Source organism: Leucoraja erinacea, chromosome 21 (genome assembly GCF_028641065.1).
Source record: "Leucoraja erinacea ecotype New England chromosome 21, Leri_hhj_1, whole genome shotgun sequence".
NCBI lineage: Eukaryota > Metazoa > Chordata > Chondrichthyes > Rajiformes > Rajidae > Leucoraja > Leucoraja erinaceus.
The window spans coordinates 24116800-24133797 of NC_073397.1; the positions used below are offsets into that span (position 1 = coordinate 24116800).

Below are 16998 nucleotides of genomic sequence, written 5' to 3' on the forward strand. Positions count from 1 at the left end.
TGGTAGGTGCCTGGAATGCACCAACCGTGCCTGGAACATGGGTGGTGGTGGAGGCAGATATGATAGTGGCATTCAAGAGGCTTTTGGATGGATATGCAGGTACTTGAGGAACATGGTTGGCATGCAGGCAGAGTAGATTAGTTTAACTTTGCATCATGTTGACATTGTGGGCCTAAGAGCCTGTTCCTGCGCCTTTCTGTTCTATGTTCTATGGTGATGTTAAAATTCTCCAGACAGCAATGCTGTGAAGTATCCACTCCTTTTCAGTGCTCTTACTGTATCTCCACACACTGCATTTTGTGTTTGCTGTTTGAAGTATAGGTTCTTAAACTACTGTCTCTGTAACCCTGGGCATTTGCAAGACATTTTCTTACTTTGTTTCAGACTTCTATCGTCTGTGGTATTTCATTATCTTATTAATTGCTATTGGTTACTCAACGCTCCCTCTACTGGACATTGTTTCCATGAAAAATGTGCAAGAACACGATACCCATATCATGAATATTGCCTTTTCATATTGTTGACTTCATAACCAAGCCACACAAGCCCGAGATGGTCGAATACCCCGGTCAGCTCCAAACAATCTCAAGAGTGTAAGTGCAACCTTATTCCACTACAGGGTATTGCTTTGTGCACACCATTAATTTTATTTTATAAAACATTTAAAATCAGCCAAATTTAGTCTGACAATGGTATTCAGCACCTTGAATGTTTTGGCCAATATTTGGATATCTCCACAAAACCTGAATGTATTTCTTCACAAATAGTTTTGAAAGGTTCATTTTATCCCTGGATTCCAAGGATAAAGTGAAACAAATTCATCTACAGATTATATCATGCGTTAAGGATTGTCATTAAATAATAAAACTTCTGGATCCAAAATCTATGAATAAGAGTCGTGCAAAGACATTTCTGCTTCCAGCTGGAGTTACAGAGTAGATACATTAAGTTGCAAGTTTCATTAACTTGTGTGGTCGAACGGCAGTTTGGATTATGCTTGGTATAGATTAAATCCCAGTACACATTCATAAAGAGAAGGTTGTCTGAACTGTCTAATTTCTGTATGTTTAATAGATGAAACCTCTAGAATGAAAATATGCAATGTCTTCTTCTGAATAGAACGTCCATCACTCAGGGATATAATTGCAACTTAAGATTAAGAGATGTTTTTTGAGAATACAGATTCCAGCATGCTAAATATTTATCACCATCACAGGTCATGAATGTAACGGAATAATCCCCAACTACCTGGAAATCCAGTGTCACGGGAGAACTCAATTCCATGCTGGATGAATCTCTTCTCCATGATCATCGTACTGTGCCCCCACTGTACATCAGAGAAGCTGAGGGTTTTTTCAGCAGCTGCTCCAAACTCATGAAATGGGATGTTCGGATATCATACTGATTGAACTATCACCACCTCCAGGTTTCCCTCCAAATTAAACCAACTTGGACATTGATACTATTCCTCCGCAATTCCTTCACTGTTACAATCCTTGAACACTACCTATACGTACTGTGGGAGTATCTTTATCATAAGAGCTGTAATGGTTCATGATATTGAACCGGCACAGTGACACAGCTGGTAGAGCTGCTGCCGCACAGTGCCAGTGACCCGGGTTTGATCCTGACCTCAGGTGCTGTCTGGGTGGAGTTTCCATTTTCTACCTGTGACCATGTGAGATTACCCTGGGGACTCCGGGTTCTTTCCACACTCCAAAATTATGTGAGATAGCAGAAATCTCTCTCTGTAAAATGTCCTTAATGTGCAGAAAGTGGATGAGTAAGTAGGATTACATCAAAAGCAGGATTACATAGGTGATCAACGTTAGGCACAGAGTGGGTGATCCGAAGGATTTGCTTCCATGTTGTATCTATAAACTAAACTAAAGTTGACTCACTGTCACCTCCTCAAGGGCAATTAGAGAAGGGCATGAAATGTTGGCTCTGCCTTACATATTCTGTAGATGAAATAAAAACCCTGTACCATGAATAGTGAGTCTTTGGCTTGGTTGCACCTTTCTGGTTTGGTGTAAAAAGGTGCAATGTTACCTCAATATTGTCACAGCCACGTCCCTCCATCTGAAATTGGAGATATGGGTGGAGAAATAGCAGGTGGAGTTTCGGACAAGTGACATGTTGCACTTTGGGAGGTTAAATGTAAAGGGAAAGTATAAAGTTAATGGCAGGATTCTTATGCCCCTGTTCCACTTAGGAAACCTGAACGGAAACCTCTGGAGACTTTGTGCCCCACCCAAGGTTTCTGTGCGGTTACCGGAGGTTGCAAGTGGTTGCTGGAGGTTGCAGGTAGTGGAAGCAGGTAGGGAGACTGACAAAAACCTCCGGGAACCGCAAGGAAACCTTGGGTGGGGCGCAAAGGCTCCAGAGGTTTCCGTTCAGGTTTCCTAAGTGGGACAGGGGCATAAGGAGCATTGATGTACAGGTCAAGGCCCTTCTTAACACATTCAATGTGATCCCACCTCCTGTCCCATCATCCCATTCCCACCCCTTCCCATTTTCCACAAAGATTGCCTCACCCACAACTCACATGGTTCACTCCATCCCTCCCTCCAAAAAGAAACCACTCCCTTCATTCCCCTGCAGTTGCAAGAGATGCAACAACTGTCCTTGTAGCTGCATCCAGAGACCCCAGTAGTCCTTCGAGGTGAGACAGAGGTCCATATGTACCTCCTCTTACCTCATCTACTGCATCCGGAGTTCACTATGTGGCCTCCTGTACATCACCAAGGCCAAGCAAAAACTCAGTGTCCAATTTGCCAAACACATGCTCAGTCCACGGCATATTGGATCTTCTCCCAGCTCCCACCCCCTACCCCCCCCCCCCTTCCAGCACCACCACCACACCAATCAGACTGAATAAGGGTCCTGACCCAAAACCTCAACTGTCTGTTCTCAATTATGCTGTCTGAGCCACTGAGTGTCTTTTTTTTGTTGTAAACCAGCATCTGCAGTTCCTTGTTTTAAAGCACATTTATAGCATTGTGTGCAATTTTAGTCATTGCATTACAGGAAGGATGTGGAAGCTTTGGAGGGGACAGAAGAGGTTCAAGATGTTGCCTAGAGTAGAGAGTATTGAGGAGAGAGTGGGCAAACATGGATTGTTTTATCTGGAGTGTAACAAACTGATGGAATTTTATAAAATCATGAGAGGTGTAGACATGATAGAGAGTGGGTCATTTACCAAGGGTGGCCATGGCATGAGAGTAAGAGGGTGGAATTTTAAAAGATTTATCTCACAAGTGTTTTTACACTGAGTGGTAGGTGTTTGGTGTGCACAGCCAGGGGCATGAGGAGGTGAGTTTGGTATGTGCTCCCCATGAATGAGGATTGCACCAATTCCTGTTGAGGGAGATTGGGCAAGGATACTATGACCCAAACATTGAAGGAAGGAAACACTGATCTTCAGCAGCAGCAAAGAAACATGCTTTTTTTTATAGCAAATAAATAGGCATTTTTTACATCCAGCCTAATTTTCATTTTAGTTTCATCATTGCAAGGTAAACAAAGATGTGGTGCAAACAGGCCCATGGATTTACTACATATCTGTTCCGTGATTGTCCCCAACATCTTTCCATGACAGTTCTACTTATCTTCAACACCCACTACTCAGCTAACATCTGAATATATTTATTAAACTATGTCCGTGACTATTTATCACTGTCAGTTTAGCAGCCATGTTTGGTATATTTAAATTAGCGCCTATTCTACAAGTGATAAGACACAAAATTGTTTTTTTTTTAAATTAAACCTGTTAAAACAATATTGTATATCATATAACTATTAAAAGCCTGATCTTGGATGTGTATTTGTGTGTGTGTGTGTGTGTGTGTGTGTGTGTGTGTGTGTGTGTGTGTGTGTGTGTGTGTGTGTGTGTGTGTGTGTGTGTGTGTGTGTGTGTGTGTGTGTGTGTGTGTGCGTGTGTGTGTGTGTGTGTGTGTGTGTGTTTGTTCGTGTGTAATCACATCTTCTCGAAAAAACAATGCAGTAACAGTAACATTTTTACATATCCTGGTAGAGATTTTTTCCCTGGAGTCCGAAATCTACTTACCTGAAAAGTTCAGGCTTTATTTCTTGACATTACTGAAAATGTTTAAAAATACTTTGAATTTCAAATGGTTTTTACTGTTAAAAATCATTCCTCACAGCTTCCAACACACTTTGATACAAAGTTGCAAGACAGGAACACTGGCAGCAACACTCTGAACTTATCAGCTCAATGGCATCTCACAGCAAATGCACCAGACATTTGCAACAGCGTTGCCATCATACCTCCTGGCAGGACAGGAGGGTCAATTGGTATTGCAATTGGGGATTGAGATTTAATATTTTAACTCCAGTGCTGGGGAGGCTCATGAGCTATGATCTTTGCTGAGGAGTGCTTGAATCATACCTTTGGCAACGGGTCGAGTTGGTGGACTATGCCTCCCGTGGGGGCTATGGGTAGGGGACGGGTGCATTCGGAAAGCAGAACCAATGGGTCTGCACTTGGTCTAGTAATTTACAAAAGTAGATCCCAGTGTAATATATTTTGTCACTCTGAAAGGAAAAAGAACGAGTAGGTAATTCAGAATAAGTTCTTTATTGATATATGGTTCATATTTCAGAATCGGTAAAGCTGTTTAGAATATAACAGACAGGATTGCATAACATAGTTGACAATAATACATTCTTAACACCATGTGCTCAGACATTAGCACTGAAATTGGCAGTTACACAACATATTACAGTTGAATACTACATAGTGGAATTGGATGGCATAAGACATCGGGTGACCATGTAATAATTCTGATCACTATATATCATCAAAGTAATATTTTACAATCTGTTCCAGTTATTTTTTTAAGTAAAACAATTTATATACATTTCTTCATGAATTTCAAGACTTTGGACAACGTATCTGAATCGAACAGGTTTGATGTCAATAATGCAATATGTTCTATATGTCTGTATCTGAACCTAGTTAATCAGCCAGAAAGAAAATGGCTAATTAGGGACAGCTGTAGGGCACACAATCCTCAAAACTGTTCTGAATTTGGATTTGGCACAGCTAATCTTTATCTTAATGACATTTACCCATGTTTTCACTATTGAAACACTCGGCTAATAAACTGTGGAACCCTGAGAAATGTTCCAGATGCATTTTTTTTTTACAGTGAAATATACTGCTTTTGGTGAACCATAGAGTAATGGGAATACTAGAGTGTGTATGAAATGTAGATAACTGAGGGAAAACAGTTTTCAATTCAAGATAACCTTCCGAAGATGTCATATGTGTTTGTGGTAGTTTGTAGATTTATTGATGCTGATGGGTCTTCTAATGTCTTTGTATGTTTGGTATAGAAGTGTCATTTGTAGAAATTTTATATTTCCAGACTATCAAGCAGCTATATATGAGAAAGGCATGTGAGAGGGAACAGACAGGGCAAGGTTATGCTATAATTGCTCTGAAAGTTGCCTCTGAGTAGACTCACAGTAGACTCAGACTGCCTCCTATTTATAAAGAAATATTTTCTTTTCCCAATATGAGGGAATATTGGGAAAAGAAGAGAAGGCAGTTTGATATTTTGTTCTTAAAAGGACCATATTCATCTGATTAGAATGTTGGGATGGGGGGAACAAATATAATGGGTTCAAATCATGCTTTTACATTCCTTAAGGTGTTGACTCCCCTCTGGGTTAAGATCCCATGGACTTTTTACTATCCAGAACATCACTCAAATAATCACTATTTACGTGTGAGTTCGAATTTCATGAACTGCTTGAAAGCCAATAGTGGAAGGATTATTCAGGCTGTGCCCCTTTGAACATATCATCATCAAAATCCGTCTTCCCAGAAATGAAGCACCTGAATCAAGGGTGCATTTACTCAAAGACAAGTGTATCGTTCAGTTAAGGAAAGCAGGATTGCAAATGGTGCTTCAGATGGTTACACCTGTACAAACTCCGCAAAACTTCCAAAATGTTACAATCCAACCCCTTGCAAAAATAAAAGACTAACATAACATTTGTTTTTCAAATTGCTTGGTGTTACTTTCTGAATCATAGAAACCAATGCACTAAAATCCCTTTACCAATATTAAATGTTTATCGTCATTTAATAAATTCTATTCTTCCTACTTAAGAAAATAATCTGACATCTTCTTGTGTTATTTTGCTCACCATCTTGACCACTTTTATTCCTTTGCAAACTCCTTGATCCTCCTCATAACCCATTTCCCCACGTTTTGTGTTGCCATAATATGGGTATTTTGCACTCTGACATTCCTTCAGAGTCAAGAACATAAATTGTAAATAATTGCTATTAACTGTAATTACATTTCTGCATGCGATCCTGTTGAGAAAACGCTTCTGCAAAGGTTGAATTCTGGCTGACTAAAATACATTAAGAATATTATCTTATTGAACGAGTTACACATGATAGCATTGATCACTTACTCTAATTGAGGACATATCAATTCCACATGTAAACCTGGACCTAAAAGTTTTTTTTTTGTCTAAATACAACAAATATAGCAAGAAAACATTAGAACACAAATTCCAGAATTTTGAATTGTGTTGTTCCATATTTCTGTACATTTGCAATATATGTAAACAGACATAAAAAAATACACTGTCAATAAAATCTGATCAAGAATCCCAGACTTTCCAGAGACCATGAGCTTCAAGAAATTTCATATAAATTACATGCACTATTGCAATACCTAGTCACAGACTATTGTCCAGTTTGTGTATCTTGATCAAATTTTAACCAAGAATAAAAGTAAATAAATCTATGCAGTTTAATTACAATCCAGACACAGACTGAATGCGTATTTGGTTTCAACTTTCACAATAAAACACTGAAATATTTGAACATATTACAAACATGTCATACAGAACAATTGAATAGTAGCAGAATGTTGCTTAAAGCACAAGGGCATATGGTTCCCAAAGGCATCATTGTTCACATAAATGAAAAAGAAGTAGGAATGTTGCCTAATAGTAAAACTGCCTTCCATTAATAACATACATCACAGTTTTCTTTGCATCTTATTCTGCACTGAGCATATCAATAGCTTTTGAATAGCTGCTTGATGCAGAACTGAGCCATAATGTCTCAAACATTGTCCTCTTCCTTCATTTGCTCAATTGGTGCTAAGATGCCTACTTTCCCTCTGTGTAGGAAGGAACTGCAAATGCTGGTTTTGCACCAAAGATAGAGACAAAATGCTGGAGTATCTCAGCGGGTCAGGCAGCAGCTCTGGAGAAAAGGAATAGGCCATGTTTCGGGTCATGTCTGAAGAAGGGTCTCGACCCAAAATGTCACCAGAAATGCTGCCTGATCTGCTGAGTTACTCCGGCCCTACATTTCTTATGGTGTGAAAGGCATTTAACAATAATGTTCCTCCCACAATCAACATTAACCTGTCATGATTTAACTTTCAACATCATTGGGGAAAATGTTGTTTGACTGAAGTGCTAATTGTGTCCTTAAAAAACCTCTGATCAATTATCACTTCTGCACAGGAAGAGGGAAAGCTGGATGGAACTGAGAAGGAAGGGGTCATGCAGTACCATTGAAGAATCTTTATTAACTTGATAAAATAAGACAAATTAACTTTGGATTTTGCATGGAACAAATGACTATTTAAAAGATCATCAATTAAACAGCCAATATGGGTGCGAGATGCAAAACATTTGCATTTGACACATAAAATGCTTTTTTTTAGCAAAGAGTTTAATGCTTTTGGTAAAATTTGTATAATCCAGCTGGCTCTTTTTTCCCCAAGTAATCTTTCTGTATGCTCCTAAATTCTAGCACAGCCTTAAGTGTGAACAAACTGGGCATCAATGACCATTTTGGTTGCTAACCCAAAACCCAAGACTCGAGGTCCAAGAGAACTCACGATTTCAGAGTCAAATTTGATTGAGGTCAGGCTTTGAAGGTTAACATCCACATGGCCTGTGCACTGGCTGGTGAGTTGGAAGGAGTGTGCATTGGAGTCCAGTATTTTGTACTACTTTGGGTTTGGGATTGATAGCATAAGGTGATGGTCAATATATCTGGTCAAAATTCCAGGGGAAAGAAGCTGACCTCAAAATCATTATAGAAACCCAGGAAATGGGAACACCATCCTGCTCCTTGGCTCTATGAACCTGCTCTGCCACTGAATATGACCAAAGCTGATCCTCTATTTTAATACCATCTTTCTGCTCTCTCTCCATATTCCATGATGCTTTTTGCATGTCAGTGCTTTTTCGTTCTGGAAAAAAAAAACCTATCATATGCATAATGCTGGCAAAAACAGTGTTCTGCAACCCATATTGGCTGGTTAATTGATGACCTTTTAAATAGTAATTTGTTCCATGCAAAATCCAAAGTTAAATTGTATTATTTTATCACGTTAATAAATTGTTTAAAATTATATAGTATTTTAATAAGTAAATTATTGTAAGTGCATAGGCCACCCACATCTTTCAAGTCAACAATGTGTATATGAAATCAACAGTACAACACTGTACTCAGTAATACTGGGGATGGCATCACCCATTGTGACATCTGGATCATTAAACACCATGGATGTTTTAGACCAGTGATTCCCAGCCTGGGGCCATATGGCAAATTTCAGGGGGGCCACAGAAAGATTTTGGGATTTAGGGGGCCACAGGTTAAATGAAGGGGGCCACAGAGCTACCACCCTGTTGCCTCCTAAATTTCAGTTCTAATCAATTTAAATCCATGTAGTTGAAATATTTGTGATGTTTGTGGAATAGAATAAAAGAGAATATATGTGCAATTAATAGACGCTGATATTTTTATGGAAGGTATTATAATATTGAAGTACTTTTTTTCCGCTAATAATGTCAGGGGGGGTCACGGAAAAATTAAAAGATCCCAAGGGGGCCAAGAGGTTGGGAAGGTTGGGAACCACTGTTTTAGACCACATACAGTTTTCCCAAGAAACCTGTCAGTTTTGATTAATGTAATATCTATATTTGTGCCATATTAAATTTTATTTTGGAATGTAAACTTTTTTTCTTATAGAAATTTCCGTACTTTTTTTGTTACTTATAAAAATAATCCTACTAATATGTATATTTTGTATATTTGAAGCATCAACAAGAAACAAAATATAGGTTCAATCAAGTCTGAAAAATTTGCTTTACTATCTCTGTCTAATTTGGCAGAAGTATCTGTCCCAGAGTTTCTCTGTATCGTAACCCAAAATAAAACAAAAAAATATAACCATTCTGTCAGTATGTCGAGTACTGTTCAAAATTCTTCCTTAACTCACAAACATCGTCTCACATATAAAATGTGCGTAACTCAGCAATGAGGCTGACTTCACACCATATATTTCATCTTAATGTATGAAAAAATAGTTTCAACAATTTGTTCAAAAACAGACACAAAGTGCTTGAGTAACTAGTGGGTTAGGCAGCATTTCAATTTGATCAGTGTTCTGGCAAATCATGCTTAAGATATTTAGAAAAATGCATTGTAAAGAGTTGAGGTCCTAATATAGTTAATACCTATGGCAAAAAAATGTAGTAAAAGCAAAACAGAGCAACTCATATATATATATAATATGGATATATATTTTTAAATGCTCTTTAAAGTATAATGCAGCATTAGAAAAGTGATTTTACCTCCCATTGTGTCGAGAAGTGTGGTTGTAATTTGAAATGTGTTTTCGGGAGACAACACGATTGCAGGAAACAGACAGACAAACCACAGAAACCTGAGAACAGAGATGAGTTTCATCTAAGGAATCAACAGACAATTGTTAAACATCAAAGACTAAGTATGTTGTACTTACAGGAATGGCTCACATGCCCAAATTTTACAATCACTTTGGCTGCACACTTGAATGAGTACAAACCGCAAGAAATTCTGATTCTTGGAGTGCAATTCACAGTCAACCATAGACATACCCTGTTACAAATTGTATATTTTACCACAGATCTTGGTAAAAAGAAAAGTAAACAACTAATCATTCAGAGATTTGCAGTCTTGTACTGCTTGCGCAGGCATTGAATATTAATATAAAGCAGAGGCAATGATCAATTTGCCAATTCATGGGACAAAAATGAATATTATATCAGAAATATTTGCAAGATAGTGAAAAATCTGTTTGTGTGTTATTCATTATGTACATACTTAACTGTGTAGTCACAAGAGTTTAAGTTCTGCAGTGTCACTATCAGTTGGAATGACAAACACATTAACCTATTGTCTACTAAAAATCTTAAGTGTTATTCCTACATATATCTACATTTAGAAATATTCACAATTAATATTAATCACATATCATTTGGCACTTTTATTACACAAGTACATAGCCTGGAACAAGAATCACAAGCGTTTAAGTCCTGTAAGCTTTTTACATTTTCCCCAAAAATGCAGTGACCATTTGCAACGTGAATCACATGATGAGTTAAATTCCGGGCTTCAATCATCCAATGTTCTGTTGACATTTTCTGTTCACACTGATCAACTATGAGATTATTGGTCGTGGGCTCAAGCCTTGCATCGTGTGGCTCCTCACAGTATTTCTTAGCTATGGAGATTATAACTTACAGCGGAAGTTGAGGTTCGTACAATAGCAGCAAATGATCTCTTTGAATGTCTTGCGCATCTCCTGGCTCCGAAAGGCGTAAATGACCGGGTCGATGACTGAATTGCACATGATGAGGATCAGGTACGTGTTAAAGTGAGACGCATAACAAATGCAGTACGGGTTTTGGGGGCATGATATAATCATGATGAGGTGAAGGAAAAATGGAGCCCAACAGATGATAAAGATCCCAAGCAGGATTGTAATGGTAATGGCTCCTTTCATGCATGTCTTCTGACGGACCACACCGGTAACTGGGAGTGTAGCGATTCTTTTAACATGCAACCGAGCGAGCATGAACATGTGGATGTAAAGAGTAATCATGAGGAACAGCATAGTAAAGAACATGGTGATAAGACAAATAATGACTGTTTGATTGTCGGAATACATAATGAAGACTATGCCACAGAAAATGCAAACAATCCAGATAGCTACGATCAAAATTAAAGCCCGCTTTACTGTCATGATGCTGTGATAGCGTAAGGCATAGAAGATGGTGATGTACCTGTCGATGGCAATGACCAACAGATTGCACATTGATGCCACTAAAGAAATGCAGATCATCGAGTCAAACACATTGTCCATTTGCTGAATGAACTGGTCATTTGCCACCAGGTAGCCGTTTTTTAAAAAGGCCAACACAATTGTCTCCAGGGCATTAGATACACTTACCAGCATGTCTGCCACTGCTAAACTGCAGAGGAAAAAGTACATGGGAGAATGGAGGTTTCTGTTTTTAAGAACTGCTAGGATGACCAAGACGTTTTCCAGGAAGCTGATGATTCCCAAGGTGAAAAACAGTTCAGCTTTAATTGGGACTTGCTCGCAGAAGCCTGTGCTGCTCCTGTTGTTAAGGATACTGCTTTCATTCAGATCCTCTGTGCTGTTCATCGTCGGCAGTTGCAAGAAGAAGATCGAATGAGTGGAATTCATCTCGACAATGGTTGAGAAGTACTGTTAGAAGCAAAGATTAAAATAAGTCAATTTTCCACTTCAGTCTTGTTCCATTATTTCATAGTGCAGAAGCTTGAAGTTGACATACCATCCTTCACAACTTTAGTTCGCACTTATCGATTCCTTTCAGGTCACATCAAGACCTATCGCTGCTAGTTTTAAAAAAAATGTATCAAAACCGACAGTTCACAACTTTTCTTCCTTTCTCTTCATGTGTAAAGAATTGATCCATGCCCTTAGTCGTGCAAGCTGATGGTTCATTGTATTTATAGTCCACTGGCAGACACTAGCTCCTCCCTATCCCTTAGAGAATTAAAATGCCCATTTAAAGTGCAGGGTTAAAGCTGACTGGCAGAGAATAGCTGCTCCAGTCAGCTGCTATGTTCTGGAAAAGTGGGATGGTCTTCATATTCTTCAGTATTATTGTTGCTTGGTGCCCTCTTGTGTTATTACCTGTGCATATCTACAGTAAAGCTTTTGAAATCAGATTACTTGTTTTGTCCTTGAGCTGATCTCTCATTTCTCATTGGAAATAGCATTACGTTTTGGGGCTTACACATAAACACAGATGTCCCAAATATTTTGGTTGAGCTCTGCTGGCTATGTTCTAATTGCTCTCTGCCACAGGATACTCAGCGAGTTCAATGGCAGTGGGCAGTACTGCAACAAATTGAAGGGTCTCACATCAAGAGCCAAGAGCCAAGAGTGTTTTATTGTCATATCGTATGTCCCGGACAGGCCAATTAAATTCTTACTTGCAGCAGCACAACAAACTATGTATCATCATACTCTGCAAACAAAATTCTAAATGAGAAAAAATAATTCAGTATATATATATATTTGTGTGTGTGTGTGTGTGAAGGTATGTGTGTGTGTATGTTTGGATGTGTGTGTGAATGTGTGTATGCATAGATATATACAGTATACACACACACACACATATATATATATATATATATATATATATATATATACACATATATACACATACATGTACATGGCAATAACTAACAGATTGCATGTTGATGACGCTAAGGAAATGCAGATCACTGAGCAATAACCATTGTCAAATTACTGAAAGAACATAACATCTGCAGCATAGTAACCTGTTCTTCAACAACACCATCACCACCATCTCTGTCATATTTGATACAATTACCAGCATGCCTGCCACTGCCTTCTCAACTCAGATCTGCTGCTGGTTCTGTGGACCCTTAAGGCATAGAGGAAACAAAGATTATTGAAGGTTTTGAATATTTTTAATTATTCATATGCAGAGCATCTAAAATATTAATGACTGAAGATATTTTTAGTGTAAAATACAAAAGCATTTGTGTTGGTAAGAGACTGATCAATATTGTAGGTCGAGACAGTTTCAGAACTGAGAGTGTAGCAGGACGATAGCAAGTATAAAGAAGTGAGAGGGAGGGAGGAGAAAGGGGTCTGGTAGGAGACAGGTGGAAAGTGGATGAGCAAATAGAGCTAAGTAAGAAAGGGTGAGGAAGAAATGCAGCAGTGGTAGGTGTTAATTAGAAACAAATAAGGAAAAAGAAAATGGCTGAGGAAACATAGAAACATATTACCAGAAAATGTGCAGAAGTAGGCCATTTGGCTATGATCATGGCTGATCATCCAAAATCAGTGCCCCGTTCCTGCTTTTTCCTCATATCCCTTGATTTTGTTAGCTCTCAAAGCTAAATCTCAGTCTCTCTTGATAAACATCCAGTGAATTGGCCTTCTGTGGCAAATAATTCCACAGATTCACAACTCTCTGGGTGAAGCCAGATAGGATGAGAGGAGAGGTAAGGTGGAGATAGGGGCTGAAAGGTAGTGGCTGGAAGCTGATCGATGACCAAGTTAAGGGAGGGATGGGCAGATGGGACCTAATTGGGGGGGGGTGAAGCCCAAGTGGATAGGTGCTTGGTTGCTGGGCTATGGCACCTAGATGTGGGGGGGGGGGTGTTTAATAATTCTAGGTACTAGTGGGGAGGGAGGGAACAAAAATGAACAAAGGGAGAGATAATCTAGGATATGATAGTTACTGTAAATCAAATTATCCTTCTCAATCAAAGTAATTGACTCAAAAAAGCAGCAATCAATCTTATGCATCATGTGGCTCGCCTTCACTCTCAAGACTATATCAATAGAAGGACCCACTATGAAGGAAGTTTCAGAGGAACTGGGCAGCCCAGTGGTGGAGCAGTAGAGTTGCTGTCCTCCAGCACCAGAGACCCAGGTTCAATCCTGACTCCGGATGCTGTCTGTACGAAATGTATACGTTCTCCTTATGGCTGATGTGCTCCAGGTTCTCTGGTTTCCTCCCACATTCCAAAGACATTCAAGTTTGTAGGTTAATCAGCTTCTGTAAATTATCCATAGTGCGTAGCATAGAACTGGTATATAACTGATTGCTGGTCGGTGCGGAGTCGGTGGATTAAAGGACCTGTTTCCATGCTCCACCTCTGAAATGAAAACTATAAAAACAACTAATCCACCAGTGCTGACCTGGAGCAATTTAGAGAAACATAGAAACATAGAAAATAGGTGCAGGACTGGGCCATTCGGCCCTTCGAACCTGCACCGCCATTCAATATGATCATGGCTGATCATCCAACTCAGTATCCTGTACCTGCCTTCTCTCCATATCCCCTGATCCCTTTAGCCACAAGGGCCACATCTAACTCCCTCTTAAATATAGCCAATGAACTGGCCTCAACGACCTTCTGTGGCAGAGAGTTCCAGAGATTCACCATTCTCTGTGTGAAAAATGTTTTCCTCATCTCGGTCCTAAAAGATTTCCCCCTTATCCTTAAACTGTGACCCTTTGTTCTGGACTTCCCCAACATTGGGAACAATCTTCCTGCATCTAGCCTGTCCAACCCCTTAAGAATTTTGTAAGTTTTCTATAAGATCCCCCCTCAATCTTCTAAATTCTAGCGAGTACACATTTAGAGTCATGTACTCGCTTTCCTCCCACATTCCAAAGACATTCAAATTTGTAGGTTAATCAGCTTCTGTAAATTGTCCATAGTGCGTAGCATAGAACTGGTATATAACTGAATGCTGGTCGGTGCGGAGTCGGTGGGTTGAAGAACCTGTTTCCATGCTCCACCTCTGAAATGAAAACTAAAAAAACAATTAATCCACCAGTGCTGACCTGGAGCAATTTTTCTGGTTACCTGGGTAGCCAATGTTGTACACTGTCTGCTGATGCACAGTGATGTGTAAAAAATCAGTGCCAATGATATTTTCAACCACGCCTTCAGAGACATCTTGCCAACAGCCCAATTTGGAATTAGTAAATTAGTAAATTAATGAAAAGCAGTTTGATTGGTGCTGAGAGATAAAATAGTTAAAATGATTACTCCTTCCATTACCATTTCCCAGGATGGGCTGTGGGCACAGTTACAATTCTGAGTGGTGGAAGGTGGGGTGGTGGGGTGGTGGGGTGGTGGGGTGGTAGGGTGGGAGTTTGGATTGGGGGCGGTAGGGTGGGGGAGGGGCGGTGGTTGGTGGAGTGGATGTTCTGCCTGTTGAGATGTGATAATAAGTGTCCATAAAATATTAATCGCAGGTTTGATTAAAAAGCCCTGGAACTGAAGATTATTAAAAGTATTGTTTTAAAATATATATGCTAAGGCATATTTTCATAATTTAGCTACATTATTATCAGTTAATACCCTTGCAGGACCTACAGCTTTGTACTTTCCAACTATTTGTGGTGGCACGGGTTCAACCATAACTGACCTTTGAGTCTTCAGGGTACAAGTGCCTGAGCAAACCATAACTCCCACAGCTAACTTGGGACATTGCTACAGAAATGTAGTCAGAACTACACCCACCTCACATTTGAGAATTCAATGAACTGTAGCAATTTTACAGCACTCAGTAAATATCAAGTACTGTAATTACTTCCTAAAAATACTTTTGTTCAGATGTTCTTTGGCCTTTACTCAGATTATTTTTCCTCCCACACCCATAATTTTGGTTGAAAAACAAAAGAATTGCCGAGGCCGTTCAGGAAATTAAAATCTTTCTAGATTAGTTGCCTTATTTTTAAACTAAATCAAATTTAAAATGCAGGTGTCGCAGCGGTAGAGTTTCTGTTTTTCAGGGCTTGCAGCGCCGGAGACCCCGGATCGATCCCAGCTACTCGTGCTGTCTGTATGGAGTTTATAAGTTCTCCCCATGACTGATTGGGTTTTCTCCGAGATCTTCGGTTTCCTCCCACACTCCAAAGACATACAGGTATGTAGGTTAATTGGTTCGGCGTATGTGTAAATTGTCCCTAGTGTGTGTAGGACAGTGTTGGTGTGCGGGGATGGCTGGTCGGTGCGGACTCGATGGGTCGAAGGGCCTGTTTCCACACTGTATCTCTAAACTAAACTTAACTAAACTAAACTAAACTATGACAGATAAAAATAGGAAATGGAGGAAATATCCAACAGGCCACGTAGTGAGAGAAGCAGAGTTAATGTTTCTTATCGATGACTTTTCATCAGAATTGGAAAAAGTTATAAATGTAATGTTCTAAATTATAGAGAAAGGGGGAGGAGTGGGTAGAGCAGTAGAGAATTTTTGTGATAGGATGAGGCGCAAGGTACAATGAATGACACAGGAGGTGGTTGCACAGAATTGTGTAGAAGGAATGGGCTTGAAAGCACAAGGGTGGTTAATGAATTAGACACGGTGGAGGGTCCATGTGTGCAGGATGGAACTGCAGATGCTAGTTTAAACTAAAGATAGACACAAAAAGCTGGAGTAACTCAGCGGGCCAGACAGCATCTCTGGAGAAAAGGAATGAGTGATGTTTCAGGTCAAGACCCAAAATGTCACCCGCTGAGTTACTCCAGCTTTTTGTGTCTCTCTTTGGTTGAGAGTCCATTTAATTATGGCAGAGGGGAAGCCATAAAGAAACCATCTCAGCAGCATTGGAATAGGTTATCTACGAAAACATTGGAGTCAGACTAGTAGTGGACAATTCAATATTCTATCCCATGAAATGGACCCTATCTACCTTTGATGCTACTTTCAAGGTACTGTGTATCTGTACTGTCAGATCCCTCTGCTCTACCCCAGTCCTCAGAGTCCTGCCCATCACTGTGTGAGTCCTGCCCTGGTTTGAATCTCCAAACGAGCTCTTGTTTGTCCCACTGCTATGCTTTTACTTTGAAGGAGGTGAATGAAGTTTAGAACAAAGCTATTAAATGTGAGGCAAGATCAGCAGACAGGATGCCTGGTGATGGAGGAGGACTCCATTCAAGAAATAAGTGAAGGACCATCACACTATTCTGAAATAGGACAAAGGTGTGAGGAAATTGGGGAAATGGTGGAAATGACCTGTCGGACGCTAACATTAGAAACTTTTAAAGTGGCGGAGAGCATCAGAAATGTTGCAGATGGAAATGGGAAGGAGAACCAGTCC

The 16998-nt window shown here is 39.7% G+C and overlaps 1 protein-coding gene across 1 annotated transcript; it reads right to left on the reverse strand.

Annotated features, from left to right (window-relative positions):
- Positions 1-10089: 10089 nt before the first annotated feature.
- On the reverse strand, positions 10090-12508 carry LOC129707420 (melanocortin receptor 3-like). The gene has a single exon (XM_055652442.1). The coding sequence runs from the start codon at positions 11550-11552 to the stop codon at positions 10572-10574; it is 981 nt and encodes a 326-aa protein (XP_055508417.1). The 5' UTR covers positions 11553-12508; the 3' UTR covers positions 10090-10571.
- Positions 12509-16998: the final 4490 nt, after the last annotated feature.